This window comes from Puma concolor, chromosome E2 (assembly GCF_028749965.1).
Source record: "Puma concolor isolate L17-30 chromosome E2, mPumCon1.1.hap2, whole genome shotgun sequence".
In the NCBI taxonomy this organism is placed as follows: Eukaryota; Metazoa; Chordata; class Mammalia; order Carnivora; family Felidae; genus Puma; species Puma concolor.
Window position 1 is genome coordinate 46,833,626 of NC_141681.1, and position 18,800 is coordinate 46,852,425.

The 18,800-nt window shown below is 38.1% G+C and overlaps 1 protein-coding gene, 1 long non-coding RNA gene and 1 pseudogene across 5 annotated transcripts in view; 2 read left to right on the forward strand and 1 right to left on the reverse strand.

The window, feature by feature from the left end:
- The window catches only part of LOC112851019 (uncharacterized), a 57,490-nt gene that overhangs the window by 30,629 nt on the left and 8,061 nt on the right, over positions 1 to 18,800 (forward strand). For 2 of the 4 annotated variants that reach the window (XM_086689624.1, XM_086689625.1), the window contains one exon: positions 15,928 to 16,023. In XM_086689624.1, coding sequence (XP_086545750.1) covers positions 15,928 to 16,023 — 96 coding nt within the window. Of the gene's footprint in view, positions 1 to 5,920; positions 6,145 to 11,402; positions 11,486 to 13,231; positions 13,359 to 15,924; positions 16,024 to 18,800 lie in introns of those variants that run through there. The other 2 variants (XM_025914538.2, XM_025914539.2) reach the window with 2 other exon arrangements.
- On the reverse strand, positions 5,479 to 6,644 carry LOC147573580 (uncharacterized). Its single transcript, XR_015244848.1, has 2 exons — positions 6,431 to 6,644; positions 5,479 to 6,258 (listed from the first exon to the last, which is right to left on the reverse strand). It is a non-coding gene; the product is annotated as an uncharacterized LOC147573580 (long non-coding RNA).
- LOC147573581 (signal recognition particle RNA) lies at positions 7,973 to 8,252 on the forward strand (annotated as a pseudogene).

An 18,800-nucleotide genomic window follows, 5' to 3' on the forward strand; every position in this document is an offset into this window, starting at 1 on the left:
CAGTGGATACAAATAAAGAATTAGAGTTTAATGATAGTAATCAAAATAGCATTCTTTCAAACATTTTCCGTGAAAAGCAAGGAATACTCAAAGGGCGGACCTACGCCAGCCGACTCCATCTTGTTCTGTGTCCTCCACCTTGAGTAACTTCGGGATCAGAACACGCCCGGCGACCTGCGTAACAGGACTCCGACCCTTCCCCAGCCAATCAGCCGAGACCACGACCCCCAGCCAATCGGTTGAGGCCACAGCCATTACCTAACCAACTGCCCCTAGACCCCAATAAAACCTTTGTGCTTTTGAAACTCGCTCGCTCTCTCTGGCATCTCACCGCTGCGTCAGTGCAGGTAGGGGATTGAGCTCGAGCTAGCTTTGAATAAAGGCTCTTTGCTTTTGCATCGGACTCGGCTCCCTGGTGGTCTTTGGGGATCACGAATTCTGGGCATAACAAATACGTCTAGAAGTACATTTTAGTGATTTGAAGATGAAAGTAATCTTTGGAGGTGTGCCACTGGTCTCAGACCTTGCTGGCTTGATGATTTGCTACAAGGACTCATGATTTAGACTCAAAATTTAGAAAAGTTGCTCTACTTAAGTCTAAAGTTTATTAGAGTGAATGATAATGATTAAATAAAGGGGAAAGATGAGCAGTGTCTGTGAGGCACTAGGTCAGCTTCTAGGTGTTGCCTCTTATTAGAATTACATGAGGATGTGCTAATTTCTTCCAGCAATTATGTGTGATAACGCGCTTAGTGCCAAATATAGAAGCTCATTTGAACCTGTGTCCCTGGCTTTTACTAGGGCTCTTGTAGACATGCAGTACCCACATGACTGACCTGAGCTTCTCAATCTCCAGTTCCTCAGAGGTCAAACTGATAATGCTGGCTGAGGGCTTTGGGCATACAAAAGCAAGCATTCACCCTAATTTGCGTTGTTAGTATTAATTATCTGGTCAAACCGGTACAGCATATCAAGGCAACTATTCCAGGGACTCAAAGATTTTCTCCCGGAAGCCAGTCAAGGGCCAGTTTTCCTTAACATAGGTCTGTCTTTGGAATGTAGAGTGTTTAAGCACCCTGAATCTGCTGGATAATCCTTTATTGTACAATCAGGCAGTTTTCAGCATTCTGATTCAAATCACTTGATTGCTTAAATACATTATAAAATACCCAGGCAAGAAATGATAGGAAAAAAAATTACTGAGGACATGGAAAATGTCTCAGAAAAAAAGTCAGTAGAAAAATCAGGTTACAAACTATATGTGCTATATACTATTTGTAAAATGTATGCAGGATTCAATGCAGAATTACAGACCGTTAGACTTAACTAGGACAAAGAAGTCTTGAGTGTTATAAACCCATATATTAACAATGCTTACGTTTTTGTTTTGGTCTTGGTAGAGTTTTTTTTATTTAAATATATCATAATTTTTGGTTCAGTGCCCATGCCTTACTTGAAGTATATATGTGTGTGAACATTTTTATGTTTTAAGAAGAAGCTATTCTTCAAAGAAGTAGAAAGTTCATTTATTGAAACCATCTATACTTGGTCTTAGACAAATACATTAAATTTGGATTTTTTTCCGTATTGCTTTTGGTTCCTTCAGTTTCTTAGTACCTAAATCTCTAGGATTTCTATATAAATTCATGCATGCCAGATTTGTCTAAACAAACAAAAACAGGTGAAGTCCCTGCATAGAGTCTCGCATATATTGATGCTGGTCTCGCTGCTACATCCTTTTCCAGATCTTCTTTACAGAAATATTTCCCATGTGTTAGTCATGATATAAGCCAGACAGCTGCTGAATTGTTTCCTTGTTTTGCTTTTTATCAACATGAAACATTGTTTGCCATTCCAACTTTTCGATCAGAGAAAATTCCTATATTTTTAGCAGTTGTGGACATTCACAAGAAAATTGAGTTTCCTTGCAGCTTTGAACCTTAATGAATTCTTTAAGAAGGTATGGAGAACCAAAGTTTTCCTCAGCAAACTGTATAAAAGCTTTGCTGTTAACTGTCCTGCTTCTAATCTAGAAGAACCACATATCTGATTCTGTATTTTCAAAATAAGTAATAGATTTTCAAAATTATTTAGAAGTATTTGGAATTCTTATGCTTGGAACACTATCCCTATGGTGGAAGTCTGGGCTGGGAAAATACCTTGAAATCAACCTAATAAAGCTTCCGTCTGTTGTCCTGTTCATTCCCCTGCAGCTGAAAATGTTATGGAATTTACTCAATATCCCCTTTTGGTTCCAGGTGATTTTTTTTCCCAATTCCAGCAATCACTGAGGCATCTGAGTCTCACATTGTTATCTGGTGCTCAAGGAAGAAGTAAGTAAACCAGCTAGCAGAATGTGATCTTGATGAGATCTAGTTCTCTTGATGTTTAACATGACTTGATAATATGCCCCTTCCAGAAAAGATAATCACGTAGATGTGGCAATCCATGAGTATCTTTTGGTTTTTACTCATTGTTGGCTTTCTTTTATACTTAAACTAGTAAAAGAGGTAAAAGAAAAAAAAAATAGAATTGACATAAGAGAGGAGTAGGTTCTCTTTGACTTTGAACAGAGTTCTTAAAATCTTTAGAACTCCAGGCCTTCCCTCCTGCAATGATTCCCTCTGTGATTGCATTTCAAGACTCACTGTCCAAAACTATTAAAAAAATTTTTTTAAGTAATCTCTACACCCAATGTGGGGCTCGAACTTAACCCTAAAATCAAGAGTTGCGTGCTGCACCTACTGAGCCAGCCAGGCACCCCTGTCCAAAATTATTAAAAGAAATGGTAATCAGATATAGTAACATAGGGTACTGAGAGCCAAAGCAGATGTTACATACTGATAGGTGTTTTTGTTTTTTAACGCACGCCAAAAAATCCTTACAATGCACATACTAGAGTATTCTGGGAAGATTCTGTAGTAGAAAGCACCAGGAATCTGTCCCTCCACTTGAACAATTCCACTGGCAGAATCTGTCTGATGTGATGATTTTCTAGCTCTGGAGTCTACTGAAGATGTAGTTGAAGTCTTGGTTAATTTCAGGGATCTGTGCTCTAAAGATGGTGAAGATGGTAAATTTTACGTCTGTTTTACCACCACAACAACAAAAAATTGGAAAAGCGGCACTTGGGTGGCCCAATTGGTTAAGCATCTGACTTTGGCTCAGGTCATGATCTCTCAGTCTGTGAGTTTGAGCCCCGCATTGGGTTCTGTGCTGACAGCTTAGAGCCTAGAGCCTGCTTTGGATTCTGTGTCTCCGTCCCTCTCTCTCTGCCCCTCCTCTTCTTGTACTCTGTCTCTCTTAAAAATAAATACACATTAAAAAAATTTTTTTAATTGGAAAAAACACTCTATCATACTGATTTTTATAGTACAGGTTTATTATGAATATTTAATCTGCTTTTCAGTTCCAAATTTTGAAATACTAATTTTTATAATGAAATTACTAAAGAGCAAATATTTCATGTTTCTTCCTTCTTTATTCTGTATTTTAAGGCCTAAAATTTCACCTGTTGTCTTAATATCTTTAATATCTTAATGTCTTAGCCTCACAGGACCCCCAAAGGCCTACCGTGAGTTCTCTTGCTCTAACCAGAGATATCCCAGTCAGTAGGAAAAGCTCTCAGCCAGGTAATCCAGATATTAGCTGGATCAGCTGCACCCTAGTCCTCAACCTAATGGCTTTCACCTCCCTACTAGCCCACAAAATTATTCAAGCAAACCAATCACATCTTCCCATGGAAATAAGGGGCACCTATCTTGCTGCTACAAAATCAGCCTCCCACAGCCCCTGCTGGTTTACTCTGCTCCCTAGTGTAGCCACCCCCATGGTATATGGTGTCGTCCTTCCCTGGGATGTGAGGATATATGATTAATAAACTGCTATCAATCTCATTTATCCAGTGTCTAGATATCATGTGTTCAGACATCTCCAGAACCCTAGGGTGGGACTTCTGTCACCAAGGAAGTGAGGAGGAGGCCAAAAAAAACACCTTCCTACTCATTTGTACTACTGTTTCATGAGCTTTCTGTGCCCACACTGCGTAGGATTTTTATAAAACTCAAACTTCAAATAGAGATGCTAAATCCTGTCCTCAGCCTAGGTTTTATGTGTTGTCTGAAGTTGAGCTACCTAAAATAATCTTAGAAATAGGTCTTTGATTGAAATTTCATTTTGCTGAGTCTACAGATTTAAGAGAAATATTATTACACTGTTGTCCTCTTTATAAGACGTATGAGGCTAAAATTACAGGTGTAGAAACCTCACTGAACTTGATTCAAAGGAAATAGATGCTTTTTCAGGCTTGGAGAAACTGGAGCATTAGAATAAGAACTAGGCAAAATGAGTTGTGTTGAGTATGGAAATAAATACTCCATACATTGCTGTGAAAATGTAAAATAGTACAGTCATGTTAAGGAGAAATTTGTCAACATCACAAGTCAAAATTTACATAACCCACTTTTGAGAATTTAATTTACATATCAACCTAAAAATAAGCAAACTGATGTATGTAGGAATACTGATTAGAGTATTGCTTTTAACAAAGGAAATTCTTTAAAATACTTAGAAGACTTGTTTCTTAAATTAGGGTGTAGCCATACTTTGCGCCCTTAGGCAACTGTTGGAAATTATGACACTGTACTGATTTGGAAACACATTTGTGTGAAGAAAAATACAAACGTATATGCATATAACACATAAATGTACTTGAAATTATGTATATGTGTTTGTGTGTGTATATATGTATATACACATATATACATTTTATAGTATATGTGAGTATTTGTATGTGAAAATAACTTCCCCGGAAGGATACACACCAACAAAATCAAAACGTTGGAGACTCTAACGTGAGCTACCGTATGACTGAGATAAATAAATATAAAGAAAGGTTGCTTACCTTTTTAAACATGTTAATACCTTTTGAATTGCTACACATATACTTCAAATATGTAATAGTGATAAAATACTTCAAATATGCAATAGTGATAAAATTTGGGCATCCTTTGACTAACTTTATATTTCCCATTTGGTAAACTTATGATTCTAAATACATATGGACACAACCCTGATTCTTATGATAGCGCCTTCTTTCTAGATTTTTTAAGTCTGTAGCCCAAATTTATCTTATTGTCCGTCTGCCTGAGACAGAAAATATTTTTCAATGGGATCTCATGACCAGGAACACAAGTTAAAGATGTTAGTTCACCTATGGGCTTCTTTACGGTCAAGCCGACATCATTCACAACACAACAAAAAGGGATGAAAAAATTCCCTGTCACAAAAGTCCGTTTCTGGTGGGCACAATATTGTGAAACGTGAACAAAGTATTTTTTTCTGGATAGTCTTTAAAAGGACCCAAGTTCACTCTCTCTTTCCCTACAAAGAAAAGGCATTATACAGTACAGTCTCACATTATCCACGTTATCTCACCTGGAAACAAAACTTTGCCACTAAACTGTATAACTTGTACACAGTATGTAACCTCCTTTTATCTCAGAAGCTTCAATTCTAAAATGGAAACATAATAGTACCTGTGACATTTCAGGTGTAATGAGGTTTTAGTAAAGAGATACACACCTGAGCATGCATACACGTATACACACACACGTACACACATAGTTTGGCTAGACTATGAACCCACGTTCAGATGTTCACACCCATGCAAGCACGCCACGGTCCTCAGGGTCACGTCGCCGATTCTACAAGGCGGATCCTCACACACAGGCCTAAGGCCTCGGAAGGGAAGAGCTCCGCACACCCTTTCTCAGAACTCCCTGGTACAGGACCATCAGGGACTCGCCCTCTCCCTGCCAGGACCAGCGCAGAACGCGCCCTCAACCTCAGGTCCGGGGCTCCAGCAGTTCAGCGATCTGCGCCTGCGCACGCCCGGGCCGCGCGGCCGTTCCCAGAAGTCTCCGGGGCTCGGGCGGGGGGCGGGCCGCTTTACTTCGGGACTTTTAATGACCCTGCTCTCCGGCTCCCACAGTCGGTGTGGTAACTTGGACACGGGGCTCCTTTGGCATGTCCCTTGTTGCGTGCCGCGCGTGAGCGGCCCCGTCTGAGGAAGAAGTCGGCATGAGTCGCGACGGAAAAGGCTGTGCAGACGTAGCGTAGAGCCCACGTGGACGGGGAGCGGCGGTGAGAGAGGGATTGCGGGAGGCGCTGTGAACAGGGGAGCCGGGAGCGCGGGCTGAGTCTTCCCGGGGCTCAGGCTTGTGGGTGCTTGAGCAGCAGAGGAGGGTGCTTGTATCCCTGTGAGAAAGACGGGAAGCGAGTGTGTCTATGTGGGAGGCGGAGCTGGGGGTGCAGACTAGGGTAAGGCCAGGAGAGGTGTGTGGGTGCCCTCGTGTGACGGAGACGGAAGGATGCGTGCCCTTCGTGTGAGCTTGGGTTGTGGTGGCTCTGTGGTGAGTGTCTCACACACCGTGGCTCTAGTTTTGCGGCTGCTTCCTGGGACTGTCCTTCCTGGGAGTTCTCCGGGGTTCGTTTACATGTTTGAGAATGTCCACGTTCTCTGAGCCTTATAGGCAAGAACCAGCTGTGGACGCTCTTGCTTTATTCTGTTTATCTGTATGAGGTTACGGCAGGTGTAGCCATGGAGAGTGGAAGAGAAATGCTCAGCGTTGTGGTGACTCTGATTATTCCCCTTCAGGTGTTTGTAGTTAAGCAACGAAAACGTGAAATTCATTGTGACGTGTGTTTACAAGAGACTGAGCCAGAATTCAAGTGTCCGAGAACAGGAGTTCTTAACCAGGCGTCCTTTGTATCTATGGGTGTCGAGGGAACCACAGCTCCCTGAAATTGTGTAGATAATTGCTGCATATATTTGGAAACTTTCATTTTCATGATTCAAAAGGTTTAGACCTGGTTTTATTTAGAATCAAAAAGAACAATTTTGTTATACCTTGTGACGATTTTGCACAAATCAAGAGATTTGATCAAGAGATTGATCAAGAGAATGGGAGTGGTTAAGAAAGCACATGACATCAGTGAGACAGTATTATGCAGATAATACAATTTCTGTTTATAGGAATTAGTCATTATAAAGAAAGATTTAAGTAAACCATCTTCATAGTTGCGGATAATAGCATTCAAGAAAATTTTAAAATAGAATTAAAATTAAAATAGAATGAAATTGAAATTAGAATTAAATTATAATTAAAATAAAATTAAAAATAGAATTTTGTAAAACCCTTTTGGGAAGATTGTATCCAAAATGACATTTTAATTGGTTATTCAGAGAATAATGGAAGGTATGTAGTCATATTTATTGGACAACTTCTCCGTACTCAACTTTCCTGCCTACTTTACATACATAGTCTTATTAATCTGCAAAGCCTATTTCCCTTCTGTTAATGGAAAAATCTTTATAGTGAAATATATCTGATTATATCAGTGTAGTACAGCTACAGGATATTTAAGAACAGGTAAATGGTGGCTGTTTCAATCACTTTTTTCACAGCTGGCCTCATATGTACAGATTTTTTTTAACGATGAAAATATAGCATCTGCCATAAGAGTGACTTAAAATATTTTAAATACTTTCTAATATCTTTATGTTGCATTTATGATGATAGAATAAATGCAGAATTACTGCAAAAGAAATTAATGTCCTAAGAAATTTAAGAAAATAAGAATACCCTTAATCTTACTGCCTAGAAATAATCACTTTTAATATTTTGGTGTATGTGTTTCCAATTTATTATGTGTGAACATTTCTGTGTGGCTTTGTTTTGACAAAACATAATTGGTGAAACAAAAGACGCAGAGTCCTACTCTTAGTTTGAAAAACAAATCTAGCCCAATCATGGGTTTCCTTTTACCTCTGTTAGGGAGGAGGAAATACCAGGGATCTCCTTGTTTGAATAACATTAAATTTTCACCTTTTAGATATGACGAATGTTACTGAAAATCTTGTAGCACCAAATTACTAAATAATGCATACTTTCATAATTAATAATTTAGTGCTGGACACACTGGTGCGTGCCTATAGTCCCAGGTACTTTGGAGGCTGAGCTAGGAGGATCACTTCAGCCCAGTAGTTCTGTCCTGTAGTGCATCATGCCCATAGGGTGTGTGCAGTAACTTCAGCATCAGTATGGTGACCTCCCAGGAATGGGAGACCACCATGTTCCCTAAGGAGGGATGAACTGGTCCAGGTCGGAGATAGAGCAAGTCAAAATTCCTGTGATCATAATAATTTAGAGATTTAAGGTTACTTACAGAGAAAATAGCACTAAATTCTAATTTAGTGTCTGGCAAGTACAAATAATATTTCCAAAGGTAGTTATTATAACAGAAAATAAAGATTGTAATATAAATCCCCCTATTATGCAGAATAAGATTCACTCATTTGCTATGATTGCATTTTATCACATTCCGATTATAGATATATATATAATAATATATACCCTTTATCACTCCCTAATAGCTAGAGAGAGCAAGAAAAACTCCATTCAGCATCATAAACCACACCTGTGTGTGTTTATATAGCAGCTAGGGAGTGAGGAAAGAAACATACTGTCTTTTCCTGCCTGGTAATCTGTCTCTCTTATGTTACTCATGATTTTATTAAGAAGAATTATTTTTTTCTCAAAGATAGGAACTGAAATTTTTTAAAAGTAAAGAGAAAGCCCAAGAAGCACAAATTTTCTATGAGAATAACATGATGCAGCAGAATTAACTTCCATGTATAATAATGGATTAAGGGTAATATAATGACTTTGATCTTTAGTAGTGATTGATAATTTACATTAGCCATCTTGTCATACTTTTTAGTGTTAATATGGATTGCTTTGTTATTCTTCAGAACAGTCATAGGTAGTAGGTAATATTCTTTTTTAAACATTTTTTTTATATATATTTTTAAGTTTATTTACTTTTGAGAGAGAGAAACATAGCATGTGCAGGAGGAGGGACAGAGAGAGAGACACACCCAGAATCTGAAGCCGGCTTCAGGCCCCGAGCTGTCAGCACAGTTGGGACTCGAATGCCGGACTCGAACTGTGAGATCATGACCTGAGCCAAAGTCAGACATTTAACTGATTGAGCCACCAAGGCACCCCTGTAGTAGGTAATATTCTTAACTTTTCTTTGCTGATTTTGTAATCAACAGAGGCACTGAGGTATTATTAACTCTGACAGCTTAAAGCTCATTTTCAATTCCTAAAATCTGACAACAGAGCTTGTGTTCTTAACTTCAACAGGGTATCAGCTACATTACGCAAACCTTTTAAAACCTGCCTTCTTCACTGACTTAATATTGTTTTCCATTATTTCATATGGATTATTAATGAAGCCACAGTATGTCACCATATTGCAGACCATAATATGTTTAACCTGTTGCCTTCTATGAGATAGTTATGTTTTTAATTTTTGGTTATCAAAATTATTCTTTGATGCACCATGCCTTACATGCTTTTATAGTTATTTCCTTAAAAAATTTCCTAGAAATGGAATTTTATGGTAAAATCAGACTTTTATTAAGTGCCTACTATATGCTAGACCTAGAAATTGTAGGATTTGGGGTAATCATTGGAAAGACATAGTTGCTTCTTTTAAAATGCTTATTATCTAAAATGAGGTAAAATCTGAATAGAAATAATTGTAAGGCAGTGTGTGTGAAGACCACTAGCTAGATTTAGGTGACCTGCCTTGTGAATTCACAGGAAGACACACCAGTCTATCTACAGCAACAGTCAGGATATAAACAAAATATACAGATTCTATGAAATATCTATGGTAATAAGTGGATTTTGTGCTATGACTTTTATATTCACCATTTTCCTTCTAATTTTGTTAGATGCACAGTAAAACTAATAGGATATCACAAAGCAGCAGCTGTCTGGGGGATATGATGGCTTAGCTGACAGGTTTATAAACCAAACAAACCCTTCTGTCAAGAAGACCTGAAATAAAGCTGTATTGAGATCATCAATTCATACAAGAGATTACACAGAGACGGGTTCCTATATCTTCTAGACAGAACTCCCTCATGCCTGAGAAGAAACGATAACATGAGTTTAAATAGTGAGATCCAAAGGAAGCAGACAAAAGATAAGCTGTTCAGTAAAACAGTCTAAATTTAGGTAACAAATGATTTTTTTTTATTTTCTTTTTGGATATCTTCCTGTTAACAAGTAAAGGAAAAATACACATATCTTTCAAGTTAACCTGTGGTCATTGTTACAGTAATTATGAAGTAAGCTTTAAAAAAAAAACACAAGGGGTGCCTGGGTGGCTCAGTTGGTTAAGCGTTCAACTTCAGATCATGATCTCCTGGTTTGTGAGTTCAAGCCTTGTGTCAGGCTCTGTGCTGACAGCTCAGAGCCTGGAGCCTGCTTTGGCTTCTGTGTCTCCTTCTCTCTCTGCCCCTCCTCCCTGCTAATGTTCTGTCTCAAAAACAAACATTAAACATTTTTTAATTAAAAAATAAAAAACAAGATCAAAATAAAAAGATAAACACTGTTAAAATGTTTTATAACCTTCCAGATTTTTTAATCTACTGATTTTAATTTGTCTATCACTTTTTCTCTACACTGATTGACGTATTCATATATTTAAAAAAATAATTATATTGGCCAATCTAATTCTGTTTTAAAAAAAAATTTTTTAATGTTCGTTTATTATTTTGAGAGATAGAGTATGCGTGGGGGTAGGGCAGAAAGAGAGGGAGACACAGAATCCGAAGCAGGCTCCAGGCCCCAAGCTGTCAGCACAGAGCCCTACGCGGGGCTTGAACTCACAGACTGTGAGATCTCACAGACTGTGAGATCATGACCTGAGCTGAAGTCAGACGCTCACCTGACTGAGCCACCCAGGCACCCCAATCTAATTATTCTGGACAGTATATCTGGAATATTTTCTCCTATCCTTAAATATTTTACCCAACTTCACATTTGATGTCTACTTGGTATTGTAATACAGTGATGGTTTGTCATTTATTTAACTGGTAAGATTTTCTAAACTTAGAGTACAGAACACTGACTTTCCATCTCCAGTGTCTTAACCAACTTTACCCACTTCCTAAAGAGGTTCTCATTAAGATGATCTAGGGCTTAGAAGATGAGAATAGAAGGAAGAGGATCTGCTCAGAGCAAGACTGCACTGCCCACTCTTAGGTCTGCATCTGCCTCGCCAGAGTGATGCAGTGGCCAAAGAACTGCTGATAAGTGCACATCTGACTTTAATGCACATATGCTTCTGTTCTTGACTTTGTTCATCAGAGACCCCTGGGATTTGGGGAAGGAAATGACCTTATCTATAATCCCAATCTACCCAAATTGTGTGTGTTGGAAAGTAGATTTGGAACTTGGAGTGGGAGATCCTAACATTAGTTTATGTCCTGTTGGGAACACTAAAGCAAAACTGGTCTTAAGATCTTTCTCTTTTCCCAGCTCTGGCTTTCTGCATCTGTGCTATTCTGTTAGAGGAACCCTGAAGACTGATCCACTCTTGTAGGCCTAAAACCATGGCTCATGTAAGTTGATGTTTCCTCCCTTGACCTTTTTTAGGTCATGTGAGTATTTTCATTACATTTTCTAGAGTTTACTACCAAGAAAAGGCCTCTCCAATAACCTTTTACCCATCTTTTGTTCTGGTGAAATGTGATGCTAAATTACCCAGCATCCTTTCCATGCGACCTGTTCTAAACTAACCAGTGTTCATGTTATTACTGCAGAGTTATTCAACATGTCTTAAGTGTTCATTCTTTTATCAAGGGCAGTAATGGAATAGTAAAGGAGATATGCCTTTTGAGGTACAGATTTGCGTTATGTGAGGTTGCACAATAGTGTGGTCAAATGGAAATAATGGTTGTATTTGACCATCCATGAGAAAACTTTGAAATTTTCCAGATTTGGGATTTCCAGGTAGATAGGATAGAAATTTGGTATCAAAGGACTTAAATCTCAGTATAGAGTAAAATCTCATAATTTGTTTGAATTGGTATATGATTGTGATTTGCAAATTTGGTCATAGACCTTGGCAGGAAATCTCTAGAGATAAATATGAAGACTCTTCTGTTGTTGGATGAGACATACTAAATTTAGGTGACATCTGCATAATTCATCCTTCTTAAGTATTCTTAACTCAATATGTTAGTTATCTATTAGCTATGTAACAAATTACCCCAACACTTAGCAGCTCAAAGCAGTAAACATTTATCTCATAGTTTCAGTGGTTCAGAAATCTGGACATGGCTTTGCTGGACTCTCCTGTCTGGATCTCTTACAAGGCTATTAAGGTGTTGGTCAGGGCTGAAGTCATCTTAAGGCTATAACATTGGTGTATCTGCTCCCAAGCTCACTCAAGTGGGTTTTGACAGGATCCAGTTACTCATGGGCTGTTGCCTGGAAGCCACACTTAGTTGAGCAAGTGAGACATCCAAAGACGGCAAGCAGTATGGAATCTATCAGAAATAACATTTCGTCACTTTAGTCATATTCTATTTATTAAAAAGCAAGTCACTCAGCTCAGCCCACACACGTGAAGGAGAGTACACAAGGGCGTAAATACTAGATGATGATCACTGGTAACCTAAACGGAAGCTGCCTACCATACTCAGCTAAGCTAGCTGTTCAGTGACAGATGGTAGATGGCAATGAGGAAACTATATGTCATAAGTAGTAGGTGAACATAGAATCACAGAATTGGGGAAGACCTTACAAATGTAATACATCCTACCTGTATAAATGATTAAATCCAGTATGTCCCTGAATTATGTCATGTGCCAGAAAGTACATGGGTTTGTCAAAACAAGAGAGAATATTTGTGGTAAGATCTATGAAAATTTAATACTTGAGGGAATTCTTAATTTTATACAAAGTCTGTTTTCTAAAATTGAGACTTCATACTACATTTTGAAAAATATTTGATTAAATTTTCTCTAAAAAGCAAAAATTTTCTTCAACTCATGTTTACTGAGAATTTATGTGACAGATAAAAACATTATGCTTGTATTCACTATTTGATTTAATAGTCAATGATTATCATTTTTATCTATTCTCAAATGATTCAGATATTTAAGAATATGCCAGGAAATTTGGTCTATTCCAGCAGGCTTCTTCAAAAATATGTATATATTCTGCTTCAGTCCCCTCCTGTATTATATATTTTTAACCTACATATTTGCTATGTTGCTTTCTTTCTGCAATATAGTACTTTTCCTTCCATCTTCAAAATATTCCTCTAATTTCCCCACTAATACATGGGTTTGCCGTTTCAGAGATCTGTGACATTCAGGGATGTGGCCATACACTTCTCTCAGCAGGAGTGGGAATATCTTGACTCTGTTCAGAAGAACTTGTACCGGGATGTGATGATGGAGAACTATGATAACTTGGTCTCATTGGGTATGTTCATCAGCCTCTAGTAATTTAAGATAATTTAGAAATAGGCATTTTTTCCCACTATGACTTTCAGGGTTGCTTTTAGGAAACTAGATACATTTCTTTGTTGTTATCATTATTATTATTATTTTTTTTTTGCAAAGAAATAAATGATTTGAGTTGTGTCAGGTTGGAAATTGTAGCTCCATTAAACATTGTTGGGGAGGAAGAATTTTCCTTTATGCTTCAAGATTCTTCTAGCTAGTCTAAGAATTAAATTTATGTGAGACAGATTAACAGGAGAAAAAACCAGAGTTTAATTATGTGTACACAGAGTCTCAAAAATGAAACTGAGACTTGAAGAAATGATGAAAGTAGTCAGGTTTTACACTTCTTAGAGAAAGAGACGACAAACCTGTGAAGAATTGACAGGACAAAGAAAACTTATGTTCAGAGTTTCAATTAGTAAGGAATTCTAAACTGAATTTGGGCTGGGGTAGTAAATTAGTAAAAAGTATTTGGTTGTCGGGGCACCTGGGTAACTCAGTGGGTTAAGCTTCTGACTTCAGCTCAGGTCATGATCTCACAGTTCATAAGTTCAAGCCCCATGTCAGGCTCTGTGCTGTACAGAGCCTGCTTCAGATATTCTCTCCCTCTGTCTCTCTCTGCCCCTCTGCTCGTACTCTCTTTCTCTCAAAAATAAATAAACATTAAAAAAAAAAGGTAACAAGGGTTGTTAATAATAGCCTTGTCAGGTCTGAATTGCCTATATCTGTTATAAGGATGTCTTTTTATCTTCTGATACAGAAAGGGTACCTTCCATTAGATTTATTTCTTGCTTTCTGGAGACTAAGTATGGATCATAGTGTTATTTTTGCATTTAACTTTTTTTTTTTTTGTAGACTCCATACCCAGTGTGGGACTTGAATTCATCCCTGAGATTGAGTCACATGCTCTAACTGAGCCAGCTAGGCGCCCCTACATTTACCCTTTTTAAAATTTTATTATTATTTTATTTTTGAGACTGAGAGCATGCATGCATGCAAGCAGGAGAGGGGGCAGAGGGAGAAAGGTTGGGGGGGGAGGGAAGGAGAGAGAGAAACTTGAACAGGCTCCATGTTCAACCCCGGAGCCTGACACATCTGCATCTCATGACTCTGGGATCATGATCTGAGCCGAAGTCAAGAGTCATATGTTCAACTAGCTGCAGGAGCCTTGCATTTAACTTTTAAAATAATCAGTATGCCAAAGTAGCATGTTTTGGGATGGTCTGCCCTTGGCCCCTACAGCATCTTCATCTTCTCTGTCCAGTGATACTCATACCTCCTTTGCAGTGACCTCTTTTTCTTTATGAAGAGGATCTTGTTTAGAATTCTCTGGCATTTATTATTATAACCATTGTTAAATGATTCAGTTTTCCTATTTATTTATGCTCGGAATGTCTATAGAGATTACATTTTATTACCCACTTGCAGGGAAATCAGCTTGACACAGGGTCCTGAATTGCTCTCATTGCCCTAAAAGGGCCTCTACAATTTTTTTTAAGTTTATTTTATTTATTTTGAGAGAGAGAGAGAAAGAAAGTGTGAGTTGGGGAGGGGCAGAGAGAGAGAGGGAGAGAGAGAGAATCCCAAGCAGGCTCTGCACTGTCATCCCGGAACCCAACTAGGGCTTGAACCCACAAACCATGAGATCATGACTTGAGCTGAAGTCAGATGCTTAGAGTCACCCATGCACCCCAAGAGCTCTACAATCAAAATAGTGGTGCATTAGATAAATGGAATTCATTGAAAACTGAGGCATACACACTCTATTTCATAAGAAATTCTTTCTGTTTTGTGGTTGAAAGTTGTAATCTGTGAACATTACATTTAAAATGGAAAGAATATCCTACAGAGAGCCCTTCTTGTGTACTCTTTGAAAAACAGCAATATCGGTAAAATATTAATAGCTAACATTGTTCTTAGTATGTAATCGGCAACACTCTGAGCGTTTTACACATATGTATCAACTTGTTTGATCCTCCTGACAGCCCTATTCCCATTTTACAAGTGAGGATACTAAGGCACTGGGTTTAAGTGACTTTCCCAAGGTCAGACATAGGTGGAAGGTAGCAAAGACAGGAACTGAACTAAAGCTCCAGATTCTGTATTGTAAACTATGGTATTATGCATTCTCTCAAGAAAAAGAGGATTTATGAGTATATGTTAAAAAACAAAACAAAACTTATACCTGATTTCTTGTTCTTTAGTTCCTTTACCCTCTCTTCTCAAAAATCTTATTCAACATCATTTTGACCTTTAGTTTATTACAATTTTTTAAGCATCTCTTTTTTTTAAATACTATTTTTGAGAGAGAGAGAGCATATGTGGGGAGGGACAGTAGGAGAGGGAGACACACAAACTGAAGCATGCTCCAGGCTCCAAGCTGTCAGCACAGAGCCTGATGTGGGGCTGAAACCCACAAACCATGAGATCATGACTTGAGCCGAAGTTGGATGCTTAACCGACTGAGCCACCCAGGCACCCCTATTACTATAATTTTAAGCAATGTTTTGTTCTATATCATGTGCATTTTTTTTCTTTGTAAGCAGAACATTCCATTTCTAAGCCAGATGTGATCACATTATTGGAGCAAAGAAAAGAGCCCTGGATGGTTGTGAGGGAGGACACAAAAAGATGGTGTACAGGTAAGTATGAGCAAGGAATATATCTGTGTAGGTAAAAGCTAAGTGGTTAAGGAGAGACCTTGGAAAACTCCATGTTGGAGAACATACTTGTGATCTAGGGAGGAAATCTATGCTGTGCATGAGCTAGCTACCCAGTGAATTTCATCTTTACCCCCTTAACCACTCCCTTTGTTACTCTTGTCATATTTCCCTCCCAATTCAGTAATGGGCACTGTCCTTCTTCCTCATGCACCATTTTGTCTGTATTTTGGACTCAACTGCTCTCCAGATCCTCTTGTGCACTTGGACTTATATATATGGCTTCACTGCCTAAAGATAAATGCATTCCTATATCTGGCTAATGAAATGCAATTTATAGTGTATTAGGGAAGACATAAAATAAACATATAAACAAATAAGTAGGTACATAACATCACATAGTGAAATACAGTGTCAGGGAAACTAAGGACAAGACAAATTAAGGTAAGATGGTCAGGAATGCTTTTCTGAGGAGGTAGGATGTGGAAGGTAAGGCCCAGGCCATTTGAGTATAAGAGGAAGAGCATTCCAAGAAGAGTAGACAAATGCAAAGGCCTGAAAGAGAATATGACTGTTGTTTGTTCACGAGCAGCAGGTAGATCAGAGCAGAGTTATTGAATAGTGACTAACAAAACAAAGTCAGTATGTTATGGGGGATCATATCATGTTGTGTTGTGATTCATTAAGAAAAATTATAGTTGTTTTTAAGATTATTTCTAAAGATATGATTTGATTAAATTTTTTGTTATCTTCAATGTTCAAAAATCAAACCTTACTAATAATGAGACTTAAAACAGAAATCTAGATAAAATAAACATTAAATGATTTTCCACTTTCTCTCATTTACTTTTTTGTATTTCTTAATTTTTATTTATTTTTATTTTTTTAATATATTAAAAAAAATTTTTTTTAACATTTGTTTTTGAGAGAGAGAGAGCACAAGCAGGGGAGGGGCAGAGAGAGAAGGAGACACAGAATCTGAAGCAGCTCTAGGCTCTGACTCAGCACAGAGCCCGATGTGGGGCTTGAACGTGAGATCATGACCTGAGCTGAAGTCATCCCCTTAACCAGCTAAGCCACCCAGGCTCTCCTTTCTTAATTTTTATTTTAAAAGGTTTTATCCTAATATTAATCTACTGGGAGTTTTTTTCTTTATAGGTTCTGAAATCATTCTGAAATCATTTTTTCTTTATCTCTGCTGTATTCCTGAGCTCTATCATTTCATTTCTCAGTTTTTCTAATTCCGATTTATGTTTTTTTCATTTCATATAACATTTTTTTTTAAATCAGAATACTTAATATTGTTAAAATGGCAGGGTGCCTGGGTGGCTCAGTCGGTTAAGCATCCGACTTCAGCTCAGGTCATGATCTTATGGCTCGTGAGTTCAAGCCCCGGGTCGGCCTCTGTGCTGACAGTTCAGAGCCTGGAGCCTGCTTTAGTTTCTGTCTCCATCTCTCTCTGCCCCTCTGCTGCTTGCACTCTGTCTCTCCCTTAAAAATAAACATTAAAATTTTAAAAATATATTGTTAAGATGGCATTACTACCCCAAATCCTGTCAGCTTATTTGTAGAAACTGACATCCTGATCATAACATTCATGTGAATATGCAAGGGATTTAGAATAGTCAGAAAATCTTGAAAATTGAGAAAGTGGAATTCATATTTTCTAGTTTCAAAACTTATTACACACCAAAACTTATGGGATGCATTGAAAGCAGTACTAAAAAGGAAATTTATAGCTTGCATTAGAAAGAAAATTCTTGGGGCGCCTGGGTGGCTCAGTTGGTTAGGTGTCTGACTCTGGATTTCAGTTCAGATCATGGTTCATGAGATCGAACCCTATGTCAGGTCTATACTGGCAGCTGCTTGGGATTCTTTCTCTTTCTCTCTGCCCCTTCCCCCCAAATAAGTAAGTAAACTTCAAAACAAACAAAAAAATTAGAAAATTCTCAAATTAAAAACCTAACTTCATACCTCAAGGAACTAGGTAATAAAGAACGAACTAAACCCAAAGATAGCAAAAGAAAGAAAATAATAAAGAGTAGAGCAGAGGTAAACAGAGAATAGAAAAATAATAGGAAAAAATCAAACCAAGAGTTGGTTCTTCAAAATAATCAACCATAGTGAGAAAATGTTAGCTAGATTGACTAAGGAGGGAACTCAACTAAAATCAGAAATGAAAGAAGGGACTGTGAACAATTGTATGCCCACAAACTGGGTAACCTAATGAAATCCTGAAGACATACAGTCTACCAGTACAGAATCATGAAGAAATAGAAATCTAAACAGACTTGTACAGAGATTGAATTAGTAATCAAAAATAAACAGACATGGCTCAGTCGGTTAAGTGGCCGACTTCGGCTCAGGTCATGATCTCACACTCCGTGAGTTCGAGCCCCGCGTCGGGCTCTGTGTTGACCGCTCAGAGCCTGGAGCCTGTTTCAGATTCTGTGTCTCCCTCTCTCTCTGACCCTCTCCCGTTCATGCTCTGTCTCTCTCTGTCTCAAAAATAAATAAACGTTAAAAAAAAATTAAAAAAAAAATAGACATGTGAAAAGATGGTCAGTATCACTCATAATCAGGGAAATACAAATAAAACAACAACAATGAGATATCATCTCACACCTATCAGAGTGGCTAAAATTAACACAGGAAACAAGTGTAGGATGTAGAGAAAGGGAAACCCTCTTACACTGTGGGAATGCAAACTGGCCCAGCCACTGTGGAAGATAGTATAGAGGTTCCTCAAAAGGTTAAAA